This window comes from Uloborus diversus, chromosome 8 (genome assembly GCF_026930045.1).
Source record: "Uloborus diversus isolate 005 chromosome 8, Udiv.v.3.1, whole genome shotgun sequence".
NCBI classification, from domain to species: domain Eukaryota; kingdom Metazoa; phylum Arthropoda; class Arachnida; order Araneae; family Uloboridae; genus Uloborus; species Uloborus diversus.
The window spans coordinates 103,950,458-103,975,398 of record NC_072738.1 but is presented as its reverse complement, the minus strand read 5'-3'; the positions used below and the strand labels follow the sequence as shown (position 1 = coordinate 103,975,398).

Genomic DNA, 24,941 nt, shown 5'->3' with positions numbered 1-24,941 from the left:
ATGCTACTTGGGGATGCTAGGCGTGTAGGCGTGTAACTTAAAGAGGTAAAATAGAAAAGGGGGAGGGGGCTCTAAAATATTGTGGGCCTTAGGCCTCACTTTTAGTTAGTCTTACACCTGGTTATTTACGTCGAATAACGGGCAATCGCCACTTTATCCTATTTATGATTCTAGCCAGTCAGGGACAGATACAGAAATAATTGGTAGCTCGGAAATTGAAACGCGCCACCACAGAGAAACTTTCGAAATTGGATATAAAACCCACAATTTTCGGCAATGCAATATTTGAAGAGGAACTGGGGCGTTGGTGATCTCTTTCAACAATACTTTGAGATCTGTAAGACGTCTTTTTAACACTAATTTTTCAACTAACCTTAATTAAAAGCAGGCTCGTCATTTTGGGATAAAGGAGGGGGGAGGGGGTCAATTCCAATCCCTCCTGGATTTTTTCTTATTTCATTCTTTCATTTGCAAAACAACACATTTTTCAATTTTAGTTTTTTTTTTTAAATTTCAAGTCATTTTTACACGGATATACAGTCGAACCCCGATTTAACGACACTCTATTTAACGAATTTCGCGATTTAGCAAAATTTTCTTTTTTCCCGACTGAAATGAAAGCAAAAACCCCCTATTTACCAAATAATAAACCCCGAAGTATCGAATTATTTTAACAGCCAATTTTTTTTTTTTTTTTAATTTAAAGTAGGAATTATTGGATTGTTTTCCATATGTTATTATATCCATATTGTCCGAAGCAGAAAATACTTTTCTTGGAATCAGTTATTTTTAACGGGCGAGGATGCAAACACGAATATTGATTCGGATGCAGAAACTCTTTAAAACTACTTTTTACTCTTAAAACTACTTTTTAAAATGCTTTACATGGCCTGGAAACCAGCAGGCTGCAAATGAAACAGTATTTTCTTCTCTCCATAAAATCGAAAAGGAAATTGTCAAGCATCTATTGCTCAGTAGTTCAAAATTTGAAATTAACTAGTGTGTAATAAGTAGTGAAATGCTGAATAAAGAGTGCACACTTTCTAATTATGGATATTTTTGCGTAGTTGCTTATTAGGGGTTTTAGATAACGTAAGTGCAGTTATTGAAATATTACGAATAACCCCAATTTAATGTATAAAGGTTTAGGTCCCGATGAATTCGTTAAAAGGTTTGACTGTAAATCCATATGTAAATTTGCAGTATTATTCGATTAAGATTAGTAAAATCAAAACCTTAGCATTTGAAAATAGTAAAATACTAGGTAAAACTTGTGTTTGTGTCTCTACAATACGAAGAGACAATAACTCTGGGTAAGTTTCCTGAGTAGTTTAAATTGCAAAATATGTTCGTGTCCCACATTGTCACAATAAAATGAGTAGAATCGGTCTAGGAAGATTGGGCGCCTTCAATTGAACGCCGTCAATTGAGCGCCGGGAACATTGGGCGCCGAGTATTTTTTGGGCGCCGGGAACGTTGGGAGCCGAGCATTTTGGGCGCCGGGAACATTGGGTGCAGATTGCACCCAATGGTACCGGGCTTGGGCTCAATGTGCTCAGTGCTCAAAGTGCTCGGCGCCCAATGTTCTTGGCGCTCAAAATGCTCGGCGCCCAATTGACGGCACCCAATCGACGACGCCTAATCTGCGGCGCCCAATCTTCCCATTTCGGAGTACAATGATAGTTAATAGAATGAGTGACAAGACAAAAATTTTTTAAGATTCCTTTTTCAGTTTTATCTGGAGCATTAACTGTGGAAAAATAGTTTATTCAAATGCAACAGCTTGAGAACTATTCATTTTCACTCAAAAAGCTAAAATACAAGCATCAGATTTTTTCTCTTAGCTTAAAAGTTAAACACACCGAATACTGGGCAAACGCCTTCTTATCCTATTTAAATTCTTTCTCCAGATGACGCTTTGGATGCTTTCAGTTCCCAATGGTTGTGTTCGATGAGCGCCCCCCCCCCCCCCCGATAGCTAACCGTTAAAATAATGACGTCACCTCCAATGCTTTAGCATTAACTCGACGTCACTAGGAGTGCGTTCGACGAGCACGACCGAGAGCGACCGGTTAGTTAATCACGTGACAGCTATTGATCACGTGCTCCAATCAACCAATCAACTGCTTAGAATGGTATTCGCAGCGGTAACCGGTTGATCATAGAACGCCGCGGTTAGTAACTGGTTACTTACCGGTAGACCGGTAAGGTTCGTCGAACGCAACCTAGCTGTTACGTGATCAATCAACCGGTCGTTACCGGTTGAGCTCGTCGAACGTAAGCAATAATACCTCTTTGATAACTTTAGATTCTAAAAAAAAAACAAAAGAGAGAGAGAGGGGGTATACACTCCACTGTACAATTGCAAAAAAAAAAAAAAAATTTTGATCTGTTGCACAATAGACCTAGGGACTATTCGTATGGGATCGTCTCTTTCCTAGTGAATTTTCAGCGATCTCCATTTACAACTCCAATAAACTATAGGGGGAGCTGCAGCCACTGTCTAATGGCGAATGAAAAAGGTAAAACAAACGCCTGCCTAATAACTTGCTTTGACGCTTAGTGAATGACAGTAATTTTTCATCGTGTTTAAGGGAAGCTTTCTTTTCTATTCTTCTGAAATTACATTACACCACAAACTGTCTGAAGCCTGTAATTTACCTCAAAGGAAACACGTGGAATTGAATGTTTTACCTTTTTCTTTATATTGTTAATCACTGCAAGGTAGCGTATTCGAGCTCTGGAGTTGCGAATTAATATCGATGATTAACACAACATTTCCGGAAGTTCTTTTTTTTTTAAAATTTCGCATATGTAAGTGCAAGAGCAAATTTTCAGTATTTGTCAAAGTTTTCAAATAGTGTTTCACAATGGTGAATGGAGGAAATGTAATTTTAAAAAATAGTTTATTGCCAAAAAAGCGAAAAAAATTACAAACGAAATTTTAAGTAACCAATCAAAGTGCAGTATTTTGTCTTCTTCTTCAGCAATGTGCTTGAATACTTTACTATTATTCTATTATCCTTTTAAAAGTGCATATATAAAACTACTCAGGGTGATACGAACTTTTATTTGTTCGTTAATATATTTTAGTTTTTGTTCAATGCTGCACATGAGCATAGAATATCAGTATTTTCAAGTGACTCCTTGATGAGAATCATGGACTTCATTATGAGAATTCTAGTTTGTTAGCCAAAATGGCTATTTTTCGGAAATTTGGCGACTAACGTGCTTTTGAATTAATTAGAAGCGAATATTCTTGACGTGAACGTGAATATTCTCTGTCAGAACGAAACGACTCAAGTCGTAGTTGCTGCTGTTTTTATTCCGTTGGTAAATGGTTCCATTCGTGTGTAATGTGGTGTTCGATTTCAAATTAGTAGTGATGTGTGTGAACGTACAAAACATTTCTGTTTTGCTATACAAACGATTTTAATTTTTCTCTCAATCTTTTATGTGTGTACCAAAAGGATAAATTTCTAAGATGCATTCCCTAAGGAAGTGGTTTTATAGGCCGAAGGTGAGCTAACATTTATTTAAATTAACTCTATAGCTTACTTTGTTTACTCAATGATTAATTTATTGTGATATCGTTAATGAATGAATGGTTTAATTGCTTTAAGTACTGGCTGATGATGCTGAATCCATAGTTAATAGCAATCATGATTTGAAAATAATAAACTATGAGTAGATGCAGAACCGTGCTTTTTTTCTATGTATTTATATATCCAGCTCAAAATCGCTAAGGAATTAAGTTTAAATTTTACTCGTTTAGTACGGTTAAAACATATTTTAGTTTCATTGGAAGTAATTTGCTCATTGTTTTAATCGTTATACGTCACATTTCATAAAGTTCAGTATACTTTCCAGATTAGCAAAATTTAAAGAAGAAAGAAATACATTAATAGACATTTCTACCCTTATTGTTTCCAAAGAATGGGAGTTATTCAAAAAGATGTATTTGAATCGAACTATTACTTTAGAGTTTAGATGCTTAATTGGTAGTAGGATGGATTTCCATTTTCAGAAATATTTATTACTGTATCCGAGTAAAGGGCAGTAACTGCAAATTTTTCATTTTTGCCACCTATTGTACGTTTGCTTTATAGTACAAGATTGCTTATGTACTTTCCGCTGAAAATATAGTGTGAATAAAATGTCCAATCCCCTTATTGAAATGAAAATGTGTTTCTTCAATCATGTGGAAAACAAATTTCTGCAGATACTGCGATTTACCTGCTTACGACAGCATACTGCTGTGCTAAGCACAGATGTGATATCTGCACATTAAAGCTAAATTGAGTTTTTGTCTCCAGCTGGTTATTAATTAGTTTACTTATATCTCAAGTTTTTTTGGGAATATGAGAAAAGAAAATGTTAAAGAAAAGTCTTCGAACAAAAGTGGTAGCTGCTTATTTTGTGTAGATAAAAAGACATTTGAACGTAAGTGACAAATACTAAGCATTTAAAGTGGTGTATGGTACAGTTACATTTTTCTCCTATTAATACAGTAAAAATTTTATATCTAAGCAACATTGCATTCAATAATGTGTTGTAGTCTATTGTAACAGAGTGCTATATTTTAATTTACCTTTCCTTTTCAATTGAATTGTTGATGTGGGCTGACGATAAAAACTAAAACGACCTTGCGTAAATGTTCGTATAAAAACTTAAAAAATTAAACATTTCTATAAAACTCTAATTAAAAACTTCTAAAAATGAAATGCTCGTAAAATATTTACATATTTAATTTTTTTCCACACACAAAAAAAAAAGCATCTCATTCTTCTGTTAAAGCATCGTTTGTTTTTGAAATTATCTTCACTCTTAGCAAATGAATCTATGAAGCAGAATGTTCAATTATCTAAATATATGATCGTATGACAACTCTACTTATTAGGATATTTATCCATGTTTGCTTTAAAATAATGTTTATAAATAATCTATGTTTGATTGGAAAAAAATTAACCCAGTGGCGGCCCTAGGTTTTGCATGGCCCTGGGCAAAGGCTTTTTGCAAGTCCCAATCAAAAAATGTTAATAATTGTAATAATTATAGGCATGTCCATTGCAAGAGTAATGTCACTTCCCCCCCTCCACTATGAACAAGACCCCTCAAAAAAAAAAAAAGAAATAATCCTTAGGAAGATTTCAATGACTCAGGTTCGCCATGCCTTCCACTTAGTGTGCCCCCTGTTAATTTATAAATAAAAGGCATGTATACTAAAATAATTTAATCCCAACTATACCTAATTAGAAAAAACGTTTTTTTCTCGATATATAATCCCCATTAGGGATTGCAATACCGGAGAAAAAATTCAGTACCGGTATTCGGTATTTTTTAAACGTGATACCAGAACACCAGTATTAATACCGGCATTTGAAATTTCTCAAAAAAATACTTGAAAGCATATTGATTTGTTGTCACTTTTCACAATTTTGTACAAGAATTGTATTATTTTTGAAAAGGTACTGTGAACAAATATAAAAAAAGAACATGTCATAACAAAAATACAATAAGAGTAAAACACATAATGCTTCTTCTGAATTGTCTCTAAGCCTGGAACTCATTTAGTGCTCAACTTTACAACAATTGAAAGTACTCTTTCCAAATTCATGCTGGTCGGTGGTACTATTAACAATGCGCAATACACCTCGTCTAACTGTCTAGAAGTCCTACATCTTCAAATACGACCGTCTCTTGTTTGTTTTTTTTGAAAAAATCCTTTTGTGTGTGTATTTGTTTTTTTTTTTGTATCATTATTATATTCATATACATTTTTAGATTTATAGATAGTTGTAATTTTTTTTTCCGAGAGACTATGCTTTTCCAATGTTAAAATCATTTTCTCTTGAGCATAAAGGTTTGCGTTTAATTTTTGTTATTAGATCTTTATCTTGAAATTTACGATAAACTTGGTGAAATTTGATCTTAGAAATTAGTTCTTCTTATTCCTTTTTGCTTTCTTTTCAAAATTCTTTACAATTTATAATTATGTAAATATCTGAAAGTATGTGTTAATTGATTAATACGCATATCATCTATGAATGTTTTCAAGGCACTATACGATTTCGAAACATTATCTTGCCAAGTATTAAGCAAGGCATGATAACAAACCAAATACCCGTGACGAAAAATAACCATTTGTTTTTCTAACTAGAAAAAAATTTTTTTTGCCAAAATTCAGTAGAGTTGAGACAAATATTTAAAGTAAATTTATCATAAGGTATTTCTGCAATTGATGGTTGGACTAAATTACTCTTAGAACAAACACATTCAAAATTACACTTGAAATTAACTTTCACAAAAAGGAAAGTGAGATCATTTATTATTCCTTGCTGTCTCTGTCTTTTTTCCAAATTTCATCACTTTCTGACCACTCCTTCTTGGTGTTGCATTTTCAATGTCGAGCAGTGTAAGTAGATATTAAATATGTTAAACTAAAAATTCTTCAATTGAGACTTATTTATTGTTTTCAGCTAATACCGAAAATACCAGTATTTTACCTCGGTGAATACCGGTATTTTGAAATTGCAAAACTGCTCAAAATACCGGTATTGCAATCGCCAATCTCCACATGTAGAGGGAGGTGGGGCACGTTGGTCGGTTTTTTACTTTTCATTTTTTGTCTCTTAAAAAAATTTAGTAAGCAGTTTGATTTTCTACAATAAGTTTCACTAAACATTTCTCAACACTACAGATTTTTTTTGAAATGTTTAATTGATCAACTTTTTTGATATTAATTTTTTCACAGAATCTCATAAAGCGGACCAACGTGCCTCACTGGTGGGGCACATTGGACCACATAATGCAAACAACATCGCTTTCAACTTAAAAATGATAAATACTATCAAACATTGTAACTACCTTATTCTCTTTTGTGTGTAGCGGAAGAAACAAAGTTAAAAGATCATTAGAACTTATTAAATTGATTGTTTATTGTTAAATCATCTTCAATTAAACCTTCAATTTTCCCCGTTATTCTTTTACACAATTCTTTTTCAGAGGAAGATTAATTATTGAATATTTATGGGGCATTCCAAGGTATTTGTGACATAGGGGTGTCCGTAACAAAACTTGTTAAAAGGTTAAAATTTTTATATTAATATTAAAAAAGCACATTCCAAAGGACACACATGTCATATTTTTTTCTTCATTTACTTCATATTAATCATGTAACCGCAATCAAAACATCAAAAATACAACTTTTAACGTTACGGACTTCACATTGAATTTTTCTTCAATAGTGACTTGAACCGAATTTCAAGCCAAAACTGGTGCTTGGGACAAATAAAGTAAAGGATTATCTCTACTACATATAATAATTTTAATGAAAAAGTGCATTCGTTAAAAAATTATAAGTTGTGAAAATGGTGATTGTAGAGTCCGTAACAATAATTAGAAGAAAAGTTTTGTTAAAATTTTCATTTATGCATTTTATATTACTAAACTGAATGTTTTCTAACTTCACCTATGGTGTTACAATATTCTAAAATAAGTTTCATGATTATTTAAATTCGGTATTTTTAATTAATTTTCTAAATTTGGTTACGGACTCTACAAAACGTTACGGACTCTACATTTGGCAACCGTTTCAACACAGCTCTTTCTTTACCAAAATGTTTGAACAGCCTGCACAAGAAAAAAAAAAGTAGCCCTTTAAAGGAAATTACAACTTATACTTAAAAAAAAACTTTGACTTTCAGAAGAATTTTGACTGAACAAGTAAGTGTATAGGCGTAGTCGGAGCACATTGGTCTGGCTCTCTACTTTTCTTCTTTTTTTTTATCTCATCATAAATTTCAATTTGTAGTTTTATTTTCTACCATGAGTTAAATATTTCTCACCACTTCAGAAAATTTTCAATTCATTACCTTTTTCCCCATTAATACTTTAAGAGAACTTTGTGAAGTGAACCAACCTGCCACAGTCCCGGGGTCCCCACATTACAAAACAAACTTCTATTACAATTTTTATGTTAAATATTATCCAACATTTGTACCAAACAAATGTTTTATGATTAGAATCAAAAACCAAAGTTTAAAGATCAATATAATTAAAATTAACCAACATCTGTTACTTTTTCAACGATCAGCACAATTTGTGTTTTTAGCAACTTCACTATTGCTAATACTGGAGTATTGCTTTTTTAATTGTTCTAAAAGTTTTTGTGTGTTTTCTAAAAGTGAAGCAACATACCCCAGGTACTTGGTCTAAAAAAAGTTGTCCTGATTTTTTCCCTACAAAAAAAAAAAAAAAAAAACTGCTAATACTTAAGAACTGAAAAAACTTATTTTAGGAGAGGAATTCAATTTATTGCTTCATTCTTCATGAACTTTTGTCGGATGTCTTTTCATCCATAAGCTCATTATTTTTTGCATTGAAAAAGGTGTTCCCTGTAACGCCGAAACACGTGTCTGCTGTAATTTACAAATTTGTGCTTCTTCTAACGTTGTTTTGTCTTACTTTAAAGTAAGGCATGTCAGATGCCATTTAGTACATTAATATTAGGGCCATTAAACAAAAATATAAGATCTTACGTGCTATACATGACTGAGACTGATCATACATTTAATTAATTAAATGCAATTATTTAAATTGGAAATGAACAAAATTTTGTTGCTTAAAAATATATGTGATTCCTGAAGCAAAAAATGTTGCCTTTTTAAATTGAATTAACAGAAAATTTAACTTAACTTTAAAAATGCAATTTAAAAAGTATTGGCTTAAAAACATCTTCTTCCTAACATGTCCTGCCCCCCCCCCCCCCAAAAAAAAAAGTTATCCAGAAATTTTGACTTACCGAAGATGGTCCGGTATTGATCACTTCAGATAACCAAGGTTCTACTATAAAAGTTGAATTGTTAGTGAAATTTGCATTAAAATCTATCTTTTCTAATATCAAATTCAAGACTGAAGAAATCAACATATCACTTGGTCTGTTCCAACAAGAGGCCACCTTCAATCTGCCCCCCCCCACCCCTAGAGCTTGGGTGCACTTCCCCTAAATATCCCCAAACCCCCCTCCCTCATAATATCAAAAACCTCTCCCCAAAAATGAGAAAAATAACCCTCAAAACACCCCCTAAAAAAACTTTAATGGCACAGTCTGCGGCATGCCCCCCCCCCTTTCAGGTGGGCACCTTTCACATATATGATGAAGAAATAGTCATAACAGTTGATTCTATCATTGTAACTATTGAACAATGAGGTAGTATTGTTGTTGTTTACACTCTATAAACAATAATTCAAACAATACTCGAACGTGACAAATTTGTAGAGTCCGCAACATGTTCATAATCGTGCAGTTCTTCAGTAAATAATTCCGTAAAAAATATTTTTTACCTTTTTAAAAAATATTTTGGTGCTTAAATGTATTATAGATAAACAGACTTAGTGGAAAACCTTCATTAGGTAAGAAAAGTTATTACTTTCACAGAAAATTTGAAGATAGTTTAAGCAAAAATTTCCATGTCTTTTTAGTGTAGATTCCGTAACATGCTATATATCTTCCTATATCTTTAGAAATTCAACACAAATCTAAACTTTTTTCAATGTTATGACATAACTACACATAGGACTAATCATTTACAAAAAGTTTAAATTTACTATTCGCACTAATCATGAGTAGGAGGCTAAAGCATCCTTATGAAGTGTAGAGTCCGTAACAGCCAAATACCTTGGAATGCCCCTTATGCAAAAATTAATGCAGATTAAAGTTGACAAAATATGCATTAAATGATATTTGAGAATATAAAAGTGCTTCCTTAGCAGACACTGGGTTTTGGAAGGATAAGTCATATGTTACTTTTATGCTGTGTTATGTCAATATTTGTTGGGGGGAAGAGTTTTTTTTTTTCATTGCATAACACATTTTCAAAGAGAAAAAAATCCTGTACTAATAATATTTCAAAGAAAAAGTGACAATAAAATTGACGTCTTTAAGTTAGTATATCTTTATGTTCTAAAATCAAATATAGAATACGAAATTAGATAACCTTAAGAAAAGGTATACTTTTTTCTTCTTTCAATCAATTATTTGCTTTATTTTGTTCCTATGTAAAACATTTGTTTTGTAAATATATCTTTAATGTTATGTCTTTATTATAGCATGTGTTACAGTATATTTTACTCCTTAAAAATAATTGTATGCTAAAATTTAGAAAATTTTGAAAATATAGGGGTAGTAAAGTGCAGGTGAAATAAATCTTTTTGACTGACTTCAAAAAAAAAAAAAAAAAATCAGTTCATACCGTATGTATGTTTTTTTTTTGTTTGTCCACTCACAGCATCTCACCTAGTGAATTCATTTTGATTTTTCTTTTAATGGATAGGGGATGGCTCAACTTAGGTCCCATTACTTTGTTTGATCATATTTGTTCTTTAGAAAGAAAAAAAAAAAAAGATTTAAACGCAGTAAATTTCATACATTTTCCCTATGAAATGATGAAATATAAAAAAACCCATTGTTAGAAAGGTTGGTGCCATACATTAGTAATATTAATAGTAACTGTAATTGTGTGATAATTTTGAATAGAGGCTTCTCTGAAGCAAGCATCAAGTTCCTTCAGTACTAAATAGATGTATTAATTTCATAGAAATAAGAACATAGTAATAATTAATCATAACAAATCAATTATAACAGAAGGAAATCTTTTCAACTGGAGCTGTTTTTGCAGCCAAAGACTACGTAATAATGTTTCTCTACTTTTATTTCACCATGTAACCAAAATATCGCAATTAAAAAAATCTTTAAAACTTTTGTTAAAATGTAAAATAATCCGCTAAAAGGCAAATCTATTAAACAGCACAAAAACTTGCATTAGTTTGTTTTTGTTCACAATTTTAAACACTAGCCAGGTTTTGCTACTTATTTAGCATCATTTTATGATCACCAAAAATATCTCGGTATTTGGCGACAATATCTCTTTGACAAAAATTAGTAATATAGACAGTTTTACAAAATAGGGATTGGGATAGCCCAGTCAATAAAGGCCAAAAATGACCAAATGTCGGAACAAATTATTGACAAGCTGAATTTTTGTCAGGTGTTAGCACCTAGGGAGAAGAGTGTTTTCTCAAAAGTCCCCGCCTCTCCCCCTTGAGCTTTCCCCCTTAGCACCCCTTAAGTATAAAATTATAGGGTTTTATAAAAATGCCTTTATCTCCGTTAAATATTATTCAAATCTCTTAAACTTAACATATTTTTAATCGTTATAACATGGCAAATGAAAAAATTACCATTAATTTTTTTATATAATCAATACTTTTTTCTAATTTGAGCAATTACGTCATTTTTCATCATTTTTCGTTTTTTATGATGCAGTGACGAATCCAGGGGGGCGGCTATGAGGCTGCAGCCGCTCCCAGGCCAGAACTAAATTCTTTCTTAATGTAAAATAATATTAATAAATTTCCTATATATTCATTCTATTTTATTCGTTTTCACTTAGTTTAATGCACAAATTCGCTATAATAACAGAATTGTTATTTTTCCGAAATTTTCCTTTAGTATTTCAGGATTTTTTGTCCTATCTGCTCCAAAACTTTGCGAGAAAAAAATTGCAGACCTCATTGCTACTTGTTTTTTTCTCTCCCCCCCCCCCTCTTTAATTGTTGCGTTTAGTGTCAATTTTTAGAATTTTGTATTCTTTTGCACTTTTTTTAACTTAGTTCCCGATTTTTGAGGTTTACTTTCTCATATTTAGTTTTTACATTACCTGCATTTGTGATGCATAATTTTTTTCATAGTTAATGAAAATTGAAATTTGTGCCTTCAAATTGCTTAGCAATGGTGTGTAAAATGCATGACATTTTTTTTTTTTAAATATACACGGATATTTAAATTTTTAAATTTTTCTACTTCTGAATACGAAATTTTAGATCATTTCAAGTGTGACTTGGAAAATTTCATTAGCCATTAACACCTCTTGATAAACAAATAATTATAATAATAGTTTTTAAAAAAAGCGCCTTCATTTACATTAATGAATTTTGGTAATGTCAAAGAGACATAAATTTTTAATGATCTCAGACGCCCCCGGAACAAAATCCACTGTGGATTCGCCACTGTAGTTTTTAGAGCAAATTCCTAAGCTTTCCAAAGATATATACATATAAAGAATTATAGTCAACTTTATGCATAGAAGGCGCAAATAGATGGCAAACCCCAAGTTGCTAATGCACTGGAAACTTTCTTACACCAATCAGTAAAAGGTTTCTGTCAGAAGAAATTAGGGACATTCTGATTTTTAGTTTGCAATTAGTACCAATGAGAGGAGTATTATCTCAAAAGTCCCCTCCCCTTTTGGACCACTACCACCCACCCCTTTTGCTCCCCCCCCCCAGTTGGATTTTCACGTGTTTCTGATAATGAGCATATCTTGGTCACTATTCTTGCGAAATGCGTCTCTCAGTATTAAACTATTTAATTTCTAAAAATCTATTCTTTTCTCTGAATTTTTCAGCAAAAATTGTATTCACTCAATAAATCGCTAAATTACGAAAAATTTTTGTTGAAAATGTGTATTTTCTATTGGTGTTAGAAAACAGCGCATGCATTTTTGATGACATCTTAAAGGGAGGAAAAAAAGCCCCCCCCCCCGTGCTGAACTTAAACATTTGTTGTGAAAGCATTTCTAATTATGACCATGTTGCAGTCACTTTTAATATTTAAACTCATTAATTTTGCATCATTTTATTGTTGAAAATCTATTTTTTAAAACTAATATATTTAGGACATTTTAGGAAACATATTTATTTTAAAGGAAAATCTCCTATTTTGAAAATAATTGAACAGAAGTAGAAGCACTGTTTTTAACCCTGTAACGGTGATTTTACACTTCACTCTTTGGAAATATCCTCAAACTCAAACAGATACGAACTAGAGGATGTGCGTCCGTCTCTGTTGTATTATCACCAAGAACCTAACTCTCACCTCCAAGAAGTAATTTTTTTTTCCATTGTTTTTCATCAACGAAATTTGGAGGAATAAAATTCTTTAAAGCAATAAAAATAGGTAATTTGTAGAGAAGTATTACTCATTCCTCATGAATTAATTCTTCATCGTAGTCCATAATTGATGCAATGTGAAAAGAAATATCAGCCGCAATTCTAGCACATCACTGCGGAACGTAAACCTACCCAGGGCCAATGAGAGGCCATGTCAGCCTAGTTGGAAATTAGGGGCCAACCTTTAGGAGGGCTCAACTCGGAATCAGATCAGTTTTTATTTTACGTTTTATAGAGGGAGGGTCCCTTCTTCTCTCAGCGACCCTGAATCCAACCTATTACATATACAATGTTTGCCACAACCAGCTTTACATGAGCCCAACACCAAATTTAATAGTTCATTTGGTGCAAAAGTTTTTGGGCAATTCCATGAAAAGTGAAACCAGTAGGTCAAAATTTCATATTGCAGTTATTTTGCTATATTATACATCATTGTAAAGCTTGAAATGTGTATTTTCAGAATATTGCATTGCTTTTTGAATAAAAATTAAATAATAAATTTTTTTCCTAGTTGGAAGTATGATAGTCGGATCTTCAAAACAATCAGAAAAAAATACCCCTTTTTCAAACGCTTATTTCTAATAGCAAAATAAAAATAACCAAAATTAATTGCAATACAGCTGAAACTATTAACATAATACTATAATAACATGCATTTATTTTTATTTTTTTACAAAATAAAATCAGGCAATTTAAATTTAAAAAAAATGAAGTTCAATGTTACGTCCGTAACAAAAATTTAGCAAAAGTTGTCGTTACTTCCTAAAAAATCAAAATTAAAAGAAATCCTTTTTTGTCCTTTTAGCAATTCATTAGAGTAATTGTTTACCATAGTTTAAAACATTAGAATTTCTTTAGTTTTTAAAAAAATGGCGTTACAGACGTAACATTTTTTGTTACGGACGTAACAAAAAGCAGTACGTTACGTCCGTAACACATGTATATTTCCAATTAAAAAGAAAAAAAGCACAGGATGGGCAATGAAAATATAGGGTATGACATGTAATATGATATAACAAAACTTCTAACACTGTGAATTTCAAAATTTTATAAATATTAGTGGATATTTAATTTCATTTTTTAAAATTATTGAAATACACATCGTCGCCTCAGAGCAACATTAAGACATCTAATCCTAGGAATAACACCAAGATATCCTACTGTTGCTCTGAGGTGTTAATCTCCGGGTATGATTTTTTTGTCCTCCAAATCATGCAATAAATTCAATTGCTGTTAATAATTCTAGATTAGCAATTAATGCTTAATAACGTGCATAAAAATATTCTAGAGGGTTTCTTAAATTCTTAAACTTTGCTTCATCAATGCACTATGACACAAAAGAATAGTGTTCTCCAAGTAGATTTTTGTGAAAATTAATTGATCATTTAACACGATGAAATCCAAAGCATATTGTGCGTAATTTTCATTAATAATTTTTTTTTTTTTTAATTTATATTACAGATATTAAGTATAGTTTTTCTCTTCAAACTTCTATCATTCTGAAAGCATAGCCAAATTGATATTACTTCTTATTTAATAACTTAGAGATAAGAATTTTGTCCTGTTTGAATAGTTTAAACCAAAGTTACTGAGTTACTTTTTATTGTTATTTACTCTCCACAAAAAAATAATATTTAGATTACTGTTTCATTGATGTGTTGAATATTTTATAGTTTTAAAACTTAAATTAAAAAGAATGATTAGATTAGAATTAAAAGTACTAAATATTATTAAACTAGCTACATCTGATCCTCAGATAAAACACATTTAGTTTTGAAGCAAGATTTAGATTACTTAGGCAAATGTTGGCCAAAATGCATTTTTCCTATGTCAGTTTCGACAATTTTTTTCCACCGTTGGCAAAAACATGCCAATTCTGTTAAAAAACGATCGAAATCAAAGGCAACCGTTAAACTTTAAAAGAAATTTGGCAGTTAATATGTTTGTTGAGAGATAGAGAAAATCATCGAAAATTCTTAAACTGTAAAAGTACTCTCTTGTAGAAGCCCCCCCCCCCTCTCCTTCCATGTTCATGTTAAAAATTTGAAAAATTTATTTGTAACTGAATAATTCCACTTTTGTTTTGCTTAATTTCCCCTTGGATAATTGCACTTTTTATGACGCACCAATTTATATTTTATATTTATTTACATGGTGGTTAGTATATGCATGGGAGATGCTCCCTACCTCCGCAAATCTTTAAAAACTATTAAAGTGTAACTTAAATGGGCATAATAATGTGTTAATCTAGACCATTGCACTCTCTTAACAAAACTTATTAGTATACACAAGCTTTTATTTGCTTTGGCAATTACCATATCAGACATGTTACGTCCGTAACACTTTTTTGTTACGTCCGTAACAAATATATAAATTTCTATCATAAATTTTCCAAACAATATCCATGAAAACTTTATGGTTTTAGAAAGCTTGAAATCTCAAGAACAAGTATTTCAAAGAAAATTTTAGAAATCTATGAATAATTCACAGGAATATTGGCAATTGTATGACAATGTATACATTTTGCTGTTTTCTGAGTTACGCCCGTAACAGGCAGTTTTTAATTTTTGTCACTTTTTCTAATAAAGCAATCTGCACCCAAATTTTTGATAGCATTAATAACACCAAACTATACAACAGAAAAAAAATTTGTAGCTCTTTATCAAACCAAATTGAAATTATGTGTGTTTAAAGTCTGTGATTGTTACGTCCGTAACGGTGGAATTGCCCTTTTATAGAAGTTTAATGGCAGGAGAATTTTTTTTCATTTCTGTTTTTGCTAAATTGACTCCAACTTCTATCCCGTTCAGTTGTTGGTAAGTTGTTCCTAAGTCAGTTCTGGACTTGGCAGGTAAACTAGTAGTACATGTTGTTGGCATGCCCCGGTTGTTGGACTTGGAGGTAACTTTGATGGATCAAAATTTGATTGCAAGGTTTACTTTTTGGGTAGGTTCAGTCACTTATAGTAACAAGCTTCATGCAGGTTCATATCTGCTCATTCCAAAAATTCCAAGAGTAAAATATTTCCTTCAGTTAGCAGTTGATCTTTTGAAATATTTTCTAACAAAAATGTTGATGTTTGCCGTTTAGTTTCCGTTGAAGATTTTATCATTTCAGTGGCTTTTTATCCTTCCCAAACCAAAAAAGCATAATGTCGTGTCACATCCGGTAATTGCAGGAGCAGTCAAGAGACTTCTAATATTGCTGGATTAAAATGCCAATGTTGTAGCAGGCTTGGTTCCTTGCCACCTATATAATCTTGTAAAAAATACACTTCTTTTTCTTTTCTGGAGTAAGAGAGAGTCACAAAGACAACACCTTTCGAGCATGCTTTAAACTTCTGAATAGTATTTTACTATATTTACATCAGCATCATCTTCCACTGTCAATTCTTTTATTCTTCTTTTGCCTATCTCTAAATCTATTATTTTCAGCAGTCTTTTTTTTTTTTTGTTTGTTTCTCGTATTTTTAAACGAAATTTCCTTTGGTGTCGTGCATACTGTGATGTCCTCAAAATGCAAAGCACATGAATTTTTCTTTGAGGCTCTTCTACTTAGCTCTTCGTTTTTAGTAGTTGAATGATCTGGATATCCTTCAAAGATTACAGTAACGTTTTATTCATAATTAGAAACAATATTGTAACGGATTCGGTGAGACTTCCAACTTTCTTGAAAGGATGACACAGTTCTTGATAAAAACACAGGAAATTTATTTACACTATGAACAGGAAATATCGTCAACAACTGCTAAATTATTCATCAGCAATTAAGCAATTATCACACAACACCGTAAACTCAACGTTTACACACGTATTTACTTCCAAATACGAAAACAACACAGCGAAATGCCTCGCAATAAACAGAGCTAATCCACTCACAGCACAAATTCTCAATCGAAAACTAAACTTTTTATCCATCGCTAACGGCTTATATACACACCAAAAAGAAATCTCAAAGATTCCAGAAAATGCTACAACGTTCTACAACTACACTTTCATTGATAAAATCAGTGAATGAAATAAGAAAAAAAGAATAGGGGGATTGTATACTTCGGTCAAATGTTAAGGTTTTGTATATTCATTACGGGAAACTATTTACAGGTTACGTTACTACAATAATTACTATTTACAGGATTTGTAACCCCTTCCCAAGGACTGCACGTCCCGGACAGTACAATCCCCAGAAAGGGTGCCAAACTTCTATCACAAGCAGACTTAGATAAAATGAAAAGCTTTCTGCGAACACAAATCCTCACTGGAAAATTTTCTGCAAATAATTATTTTGCCTAACTCACCCTTGAATAAAAAATTAAATTTATATTCAAATATGAAAGACACAAAAAAAGTGCTCTAAATCATTTAATTTTTTTTAACAATAACATATAGTTTGCTTATTTTTCACCAACTGAAGAAAACTGCCAAACCATTATTTTTTTTTACACATGTGCTTTAAAAGGCTTTTGGAGAAAGGCTTTAACAGAAATAAACTCTGGGATTTTCTCTAAAAATTCCCTTTAAAAAAAATAAAAAAAAAAATATTTTTTTTAAGTCAACAATTAGCAGTTTGAAAATAAAATTTCTGCAGAGCCAAAAATTTTCTGCGAACGCCGTTTGCGCGTTCGTCTATATTATGCAAGACTGATCACAAGTTTACAAATATACACATTAATTAATAACTAACAGATACAGAAAACACAATAATAACAAGAAATATTACAAAACATTAAAAGCAAAAAAATTATCTACAACTTTTATGTTATCAACCATGGTTGTTTACGTAAATACTCATGAGCTATGGCCATAGTATGGGGCTAACCGATCATAATGTACAACCCTAGGTTTTGCATTAGGTGATTTTTGGATCCTCACTACGACGTCATTTAGTCGGTTAAGGACTTTGTAGGGTCCATCCCAATGCGACTGCAATTTGGGTGACAGAACTTTCCGTCGGATGGGATTCCATAACCAAACCTTGTGGCCTTCGTTGAATTCATGTTCAGTAGACCTTGTGTCGTATCGGGTCTTCATCTTCTCCGCCGCGATGTTGATTCGCTCTCGTGCGAAGTTATGAACGTCTTCCAACCGGGCCTGGAGATCCTGGATGTACTCCTCAGGCGCATCCGGAGGACGACCGAAGACGAGATCACAAGGTAGCCGAAGCTCTCGTCCGAAGAGCATCTGAGATGGGGCATATCCGGTAGTCTCGTGGATAGCACTGCGGTAGGCCAGCAGGAACAAAGGTAACTTCTTGTCCCAATCCTGTTGATTTCTGGATACCATAAGCGAGAGATTATTCAAGATTGTGCGGTTAAATCTCTCCACCATGCCGTCCGATTGCGGGTGTAGTAGTGTTGTCCTAGTTTTCTCAATTCCGAGAATTTGACATAGGCCCTTAAACACAGCAGAGATGAAATTCCTCCCTTGATCGGAATGAATCTGCAAAGGTGTTCCGTATCTCGAGATCCAATGTTGGACTAGAGTCTATGCTATGGTGGTAGCCTCTTGATCTGGAATGGGATATGTTTCCGGCCATTTGGTGAAGTAGTCGATAGAAACAAGAATGTATTTGTTCCCATCAGCAGTTCTTGGTAGAGGACCCAGGATATCGATCCCAATTCGTTCGAAAGGAGCTCCAACGTTGTACAGATGTAGCTTCCCTCTGCTTCTCTTCTTCGGTCCTTTACGATCAGCACAGGCGTCACAAGAATGGCTCCACTTCTCCACGTCATCCTTCGCCTTGCTCCAGAAGAAGCGTTCCCGAACTTTATTGAGGGTTTTCAAGACACCAAAATGTCCTCCAGTCGCACTACTATGTATTTCTTTCAGAACATCTGAAATCCTTGATCGGGGAAGTAGTAACTGCCACCTAGATGTTTTGCCGTCGTCAGATTCCCATTTTCGGTGTAGCACGCCGTTCTGTAAATGGAGCGAGTTCCATAAAGCCCAGTATCTTTTTGTTGCAGGACTGAAGATGGAAACGTCCTGCCAGCTAGGTCGCCGACTGTCACTTTCCATGAACTCCAAAATTGGTTTTATGTCGGGGTCTTCAAGTTGATCTTTTCGAACTTGGTCGTCACTCCATGGATCAGGTTCTGATGATGTTGAAGTCACTGTCACCTGATAGGCAGTAGGGCTAGTCGTCCCATACTGTTTCTCGATTCGGGAACAATAGTGGCAGTTCTCAGGACAGGGTCTCCTTGATAAAGCGTCAGCATTACTGTGAGATAACCCTTTTCGGTGCTTGATCTCCATGTCTCATATTCCTGGAGCCGCTGTATCCACCTGGCTATCTGGCCTTCTGGATTCTTGAAGTTCAAAAGCCAAGTTAACGAGGCATGATCTGTTCGAAGCAGAAATTTTCGGCCGTAGAGGTAATGATGGAAGTGTTCTACAGCTTTCACTATGGCCAGTAACTCCTTTCTGGTGACGCAGTAATTTCGCTCCGACTTTGATAAGCATTTGCTCCAATAAGCGCTGACATGTTCATTTCCGTCAATTTCTTGGGATAAAACAGCTCCGATGCCCTCGTTGCTCGCATCAGTGTCCAGGATGAAGGATTTTTCAGGCTGAGGATAGGCGTTGATGTTAAAGAGTCCTTCAGTCGTAGAAATGCATCTTCGCATTCTTTGGACCATTCAAACTTTTGCTTGCTCTCTGTCAGCTTATGCAAAGGTCGTGCAATGTTGGAAAAACCCTTTACAAACTTCCTGTAGTACATGAAGAGCCCCAGGAAACTTCGCAGCTGATGGATGTTTTCGGGACGACTCCAACTCTTGACCGCAGATACCTTTTCTGGATCGGTTTGTACACCTTCAGAAGAGATGATGTGACCAAGGTAGTTCACTTCCCGGCGGAACAAATTACATTTGGACGGGCTTAACTTCAGATTGGCTTCCTTAAGCTTTTGCAGCACCTTCCTAAGATTTGCCAGATGTTCTTCGAAACTGCGTCCCACGATGATGATATCGTCTAAGTAGACCAGACAGGATTCGTAGGAAAGTCCTCTTAACACTGTCTCCATAAGACGCTCGAACGTAGCTGGTGCATTGCAGAGGCCGAAGGGCATCACTTTAAACTGCCATAAGCCCTTGTCCAGTTGTAAACGCTGTCTTCTCTCGGTCATCAGGGTGTATCTCAACCTGCCAGTAGCCGCTCTTCAAGTCCAGGGTCGAAAACCACTTGTGTCCGGAAAGAGTGTCCAAGGTGTCATCTATCCGTGGAAGAGGGTAACTGTCTTTCTTAGTGATTTCATTCAGCCGCCGGTAATCGACACAAAATCTGGTGGAGCCATCTTTCTTTCGGACCAAGACGATGGGAGAGGCCTAAGGACTGGACGAGGTTTCGATGGCATCATTCTCCTGCATCTCTTTCATTAGGGTCTCAACCTCTTCCTTCTTGGCGAACGGTAGTCGTCTTGGATGCTGTTTAATAGGGGGTGTTCTCCAGTGTAGATCCTATGCTGCGTTAAATTCGTCCGGCCCACATCCTCCGATGTAGATGAAAACAGATGCTTGAAGTCATCCACCAATTGTTCCGCAGCAGTTCTTTGATCTTTCGATAAAAGTGCACTCCCAATTAACTTCGATGTCACGGACTCAGAAGACACAGTCTCGGGGGAATGGATTCTTCTAATGATGCAGTTTACTGGAGTACAAGTTGCCAACACTTCACCTTTTCGGATATTCCTTGGCCTTTCACTCACGTTGGCGACTCTCACAGGAATTACATCCTTAGAAAGGTCCACAAGCGTAGATGCTACCAGCACTCCTTTTAGGTTATTGTTTAGCTTAGGGTATTCAATGAGGCCGAATCTAAAGCTGTTGTTTTCTTCAATGGAGCCAGGTATCAATGATTCTGACCTTGAGGGAATCGATAAATCTGTTTGGGCTATTATTAGATGAGCGGACTTTAAATCACTTTCTGCGGGGAAAACGGCTATGTCTTCTCTCGTCGAGTGCAGCTCATTAGTCTTGAAGTCGAGGTTGAAGTCATACTTCTTTAAAAAGTCCAATCCGAGAATGAAGGGGTCCGTGATATCGGCAACGAATGCTTTATGATGGTAAGTGGCATTTCCAAACACAAGTTCTAAGTTTACTTTACCTTCAATCTCGATCTTGTCACCTGTCACAGTTTGGAGGGTAACGCAGGGCGGCGTCCATAGAATGTTGAGTCCAAATTGACGAGCCACATCTGTTCTAATGATTGTAACATTGGCTCCAGTGTCAATAATCAGTTCGCAGGGAAACCCGTAAACAAACAGTCCATTACTGCCGCCACTCGTCGATGAAATCTGGAAAACTTTAGGATGGGGCTCATTCCAATTTGGTGACCTCCGCCACGCGAGATTGCCATGGCTTAGTTTTCCTGGACCTGAGAGGGAGAGGCGCTCTTCCCTCCGGTTTCTTGGCGAGCTTCACAGTTTCTTCGCAAGTGACCCTCGCCGCCACATTTCCAGCACTTAAGTGGTTGTCGATTTTGGTCCTTGGGAGCCGAAATCCTTTTGAGGGTTCCTGCAATTTCTTTTATTTGCTTTTCCAGTTCAGCAAAGCGTGATGAAACCGGATCAGGCTCATCAGTTTTCACGCCACGGATTGAATGGCGATCCTTGCGGGTTGCTTGCTGGGCGGCCTCCAACTTCATCGCATACACAACAGCAAAATTCAGGTCTTTGACATCCGCCATCCGTAGAGCTTTCTGGATTTCCGGATCTCGAACCCCGTCGATGTAGTAGTTGAGTGCCAGGTTGTCTCGAAACATCCGCAGGACAGTCCCAAAAAGCAAGATGAGACAGTCTCTCGACGTCCGCCGCTAGCTCTTGCAGGGTTTCCCCGGTTTTCTGGAAACGGGACTTCAACTGGAGTCGGCTGAAATCTTTCTGGCACTTCTCACCGAAGCGAAGCTCCAACGCAGATGTGAGGGCGGCGAAATCCAGGCGCTGGCTGTCGGGAAGGGTCTGGAGAATGTATGCTGCGTCACCTCTCAGGGATGCTGCAAGATGGCAGGCCTTGGTAGCAGAGTCCCATCCGTTCGCTTCCGCCACTATCATGAATTGGGTCTTGTACACCTGCCACGAAGTTTTCCCATCAAATGTGGCAAGTTTAATGGACGGTCGAGCAACCGATGTGGGAGCGCCAAACTGTACAGAGCTGCTTTCCGCGGTCGCCAATCTCCTTTCCACGTCCTTAAAGATCTCTTCTTTAAGTAGATGAAATCTTCTATCTTCTTCTTCAAATTTATTTTCTACAGCATTGAATCGGCTTTCAACGGTATCAAATTTTTCTTCAATAGCATCAACTCGATGCTCTATGTCATTAAATTTATTTTCCATCACAGTCTTTACCGAAATAAGGTCGATTTTAATTTCTTCTTGCTTAGACGTTAGTCCTTTTTCAGCACCGTTAAATCGCTTTTTAACTGGTCTTGATTTGCCAACATACTTGCAGTCAGATCACTTTTTAATTGTTCTTGATTAGCCGCCATATCATTTTTTAATTGTTCTTGATTAGCCGCCAAACTTTCTGTCAAGTCACTTTTCACAGCATTAATTGCTGCCAGAAGTTGTTTTAATTGGTCATCCATTGCGCGAGTAATCACCATAAAAACAAAGTCTATAAATTCAAACAGTCTTTATGAAAAAAATGTCCAAAGTCACACTTACTCCAAGAAAGTCCAGAAGAAGCCCCACGTTGGGCGCCAATTGTAACGGATTCGGTGAGACTTCCAACTTTTTTGAAAGGATGACACAGTTCTTGATAAAAACACAGGAATTTTATTTACACTATGTACAGGAAATATCGTCAACCACTGCTAAATTATTCATCAGCAATTAAGCAATTATCACACAACACCGTAAACTCAACGTTTACACACATATTTACTTCCAAATACGAAAACAACACAGCGAAATGCCTCGCAATAAACAGAGCTAATCCACTCACAGCACAAATTCTCAATCGAAAACTAAACTTTTTATCCATCGCAAACGGCTTATATACACACCGAAAAGAAATCTCAAAAGATTCCAGAAAATGCTACAACGTTCTACAACTACACTTTCATTGATAAAATCAGTGAATGAAATAAGAAAAAAAGAATAGGGGGATTGTATACTTCGGCCGAATGTTAAGGGGTTGTATATTCATTACGGGAAACTATTTACCGGTTACGTTACTACAATAATCACTATTTACAGGATTTGTAACAATATAATTGCAACAGATATTCACAACTTCTCAATAAGTGGTGCTATGTGACTATCGTACATTATGGAATAAAGATCCTACGGTAAGTACAAAAAGCTAAAAATTATAATGTGGAACGATAAAATAAGTTATTATCAAGGCAAGTGTGAATTTGACAACTTTATCAATATGCCGCTAAAAAAAATCTTTCTATTCGTGTCAATATCTCTGAATTATCAATAAAAAAGTATCTGAATACTTGGCCAGTTTTAATGTTCCCCTGTATGAATCTTAAGTTTTAAACAGGCAAAGTTTCTAACGAAAATTTCACATCTAGGTATATTTTGCACTGCATTCTGAACTACCCAAAAAGTATAACCAAAGATTTGTTCTAAACAAAGGGTTAAAACATGTGTTACTACTTTTCTTCAACTGTTTTGAGATATTATCAAAAATTTAGGCCTTGTTTTCTAAAACCAATAGAAAATACACATTTGAAAAAAAAGTTCCATAATTTGACAATTTATCTAACTAACTTGAGGGGGGAGGGGGGTTGGTTGGGGGCCAAAAGGGGAAGGGAGCTTTTGAGATAATAATCCTCTCATTTGGTACTAATTACGGACAAAAAAATATACAGTCTGTCCCTAATTTCTACCAATAGAAACATTTTGTTGACTGGGGAAGAAAATTTCTGGTGCATCAGCAAGTTGGTGCTTGCCATTTTCTCGCTTGTTCTACGCATTAAATTGACTGTATAATTCTATATATGTATATATCTTTGAAACATTTAAAAGCTGCTCCTAAAACTACGCTGCATGTTTTTTTTTTTTTTTTTTTTCAAATTATAAATATCAAACGTGAAAAGCATCCAACACTAAATGTTTAAAAAAGAAAAATGACGTATCTAATTGCTCAAATAACAAAAAAAAAAGTATTAATTATATAAAAAAAAAATTTAAATGTTTTCTCATTTATCATGTTATAAGGATTCAAAATATGTTAAGTTTAAAGAATTTGAATAATATTTAACGGAGACATAGGCGTTTGTTTAAAAACCTATAATTTTATAATTACGGGGGGGGGAGGGGAAGCTCAAGGGGGAAAAGCGGGGACTTTTGGGAAAATACTCCCTTTTCTAGGTGCTAACACCTGACAAAAAAAGAGCATGTCTCTAATTTCTTCCGACAAAAACCCTTGGTTGACTTTTGTAAGAAGAAAACTAGTGCGTCAGCAAGTTGGTACTTGCCGTCTTGTCGCGCCTTCTATGCGCAAAGTTGACTGTATAATTCTATATATGTACTTATTTTTGGAGAGCTTAGAAACTACTCTAAAAACTATGCTGCATATCTTTTTTTAAAGATAATGAATATTAGACGTGAGAAGTCATCAAGATTGCATCATTAAAAAAGAAAAATGACGTAATTGCTCAAATTACAAAAAAAAAAAAAAAGTATTTATTGTATTGAAAAAATTAAAAGTAATTTCTCATTTGCCATGTTATAACGATAAAAAATATAAGTTTAAAAGATTTGAATAATATTTAACTGAGATATAGCCGTTTGTTTAAAAACCTATAGTTTTTATACTTAAGGTTGGGCTAGGGGGGGAAAGCTCAAGGGGGAGAGGCGGGGACTTTTGGGAAAATACTATTCTCTATGGGTACTAACAACTGCCAAAACTTGAGCTTGTCCTTAATTTGTTCCGACATATTACCGTTTATTGACTGGGGTAGGAGCATTATCTGAGGCAG

General features: G+C 34.7%; 1 protein-coding gene across 1 annotated transcript in view; it reads left to right on the top strand.

Moving 5' to 3' along the window:
- Window positions 1–3,276: 3,276 nt before the first annotated feature.
- LOC129227431 (lateral signaling target protein 2 homolog) overlaps window positions 3,277–24,941 on the top strand; it is a 64,308-nt gene continuing 42,643 nt past the window's right edge. The window contains exon 1 of the mRNA XM_054861990.1: window positions 3,277–3,520. Coding sequence (XP_054717965.1) covers window positions 3,485–3,520 — 36 coding nt within the window. The 5' untranslated portion in view covers window positions 3,277–3,484. The remainder of the gene's footprint in view (window positions 3,521–24,941) is intronic.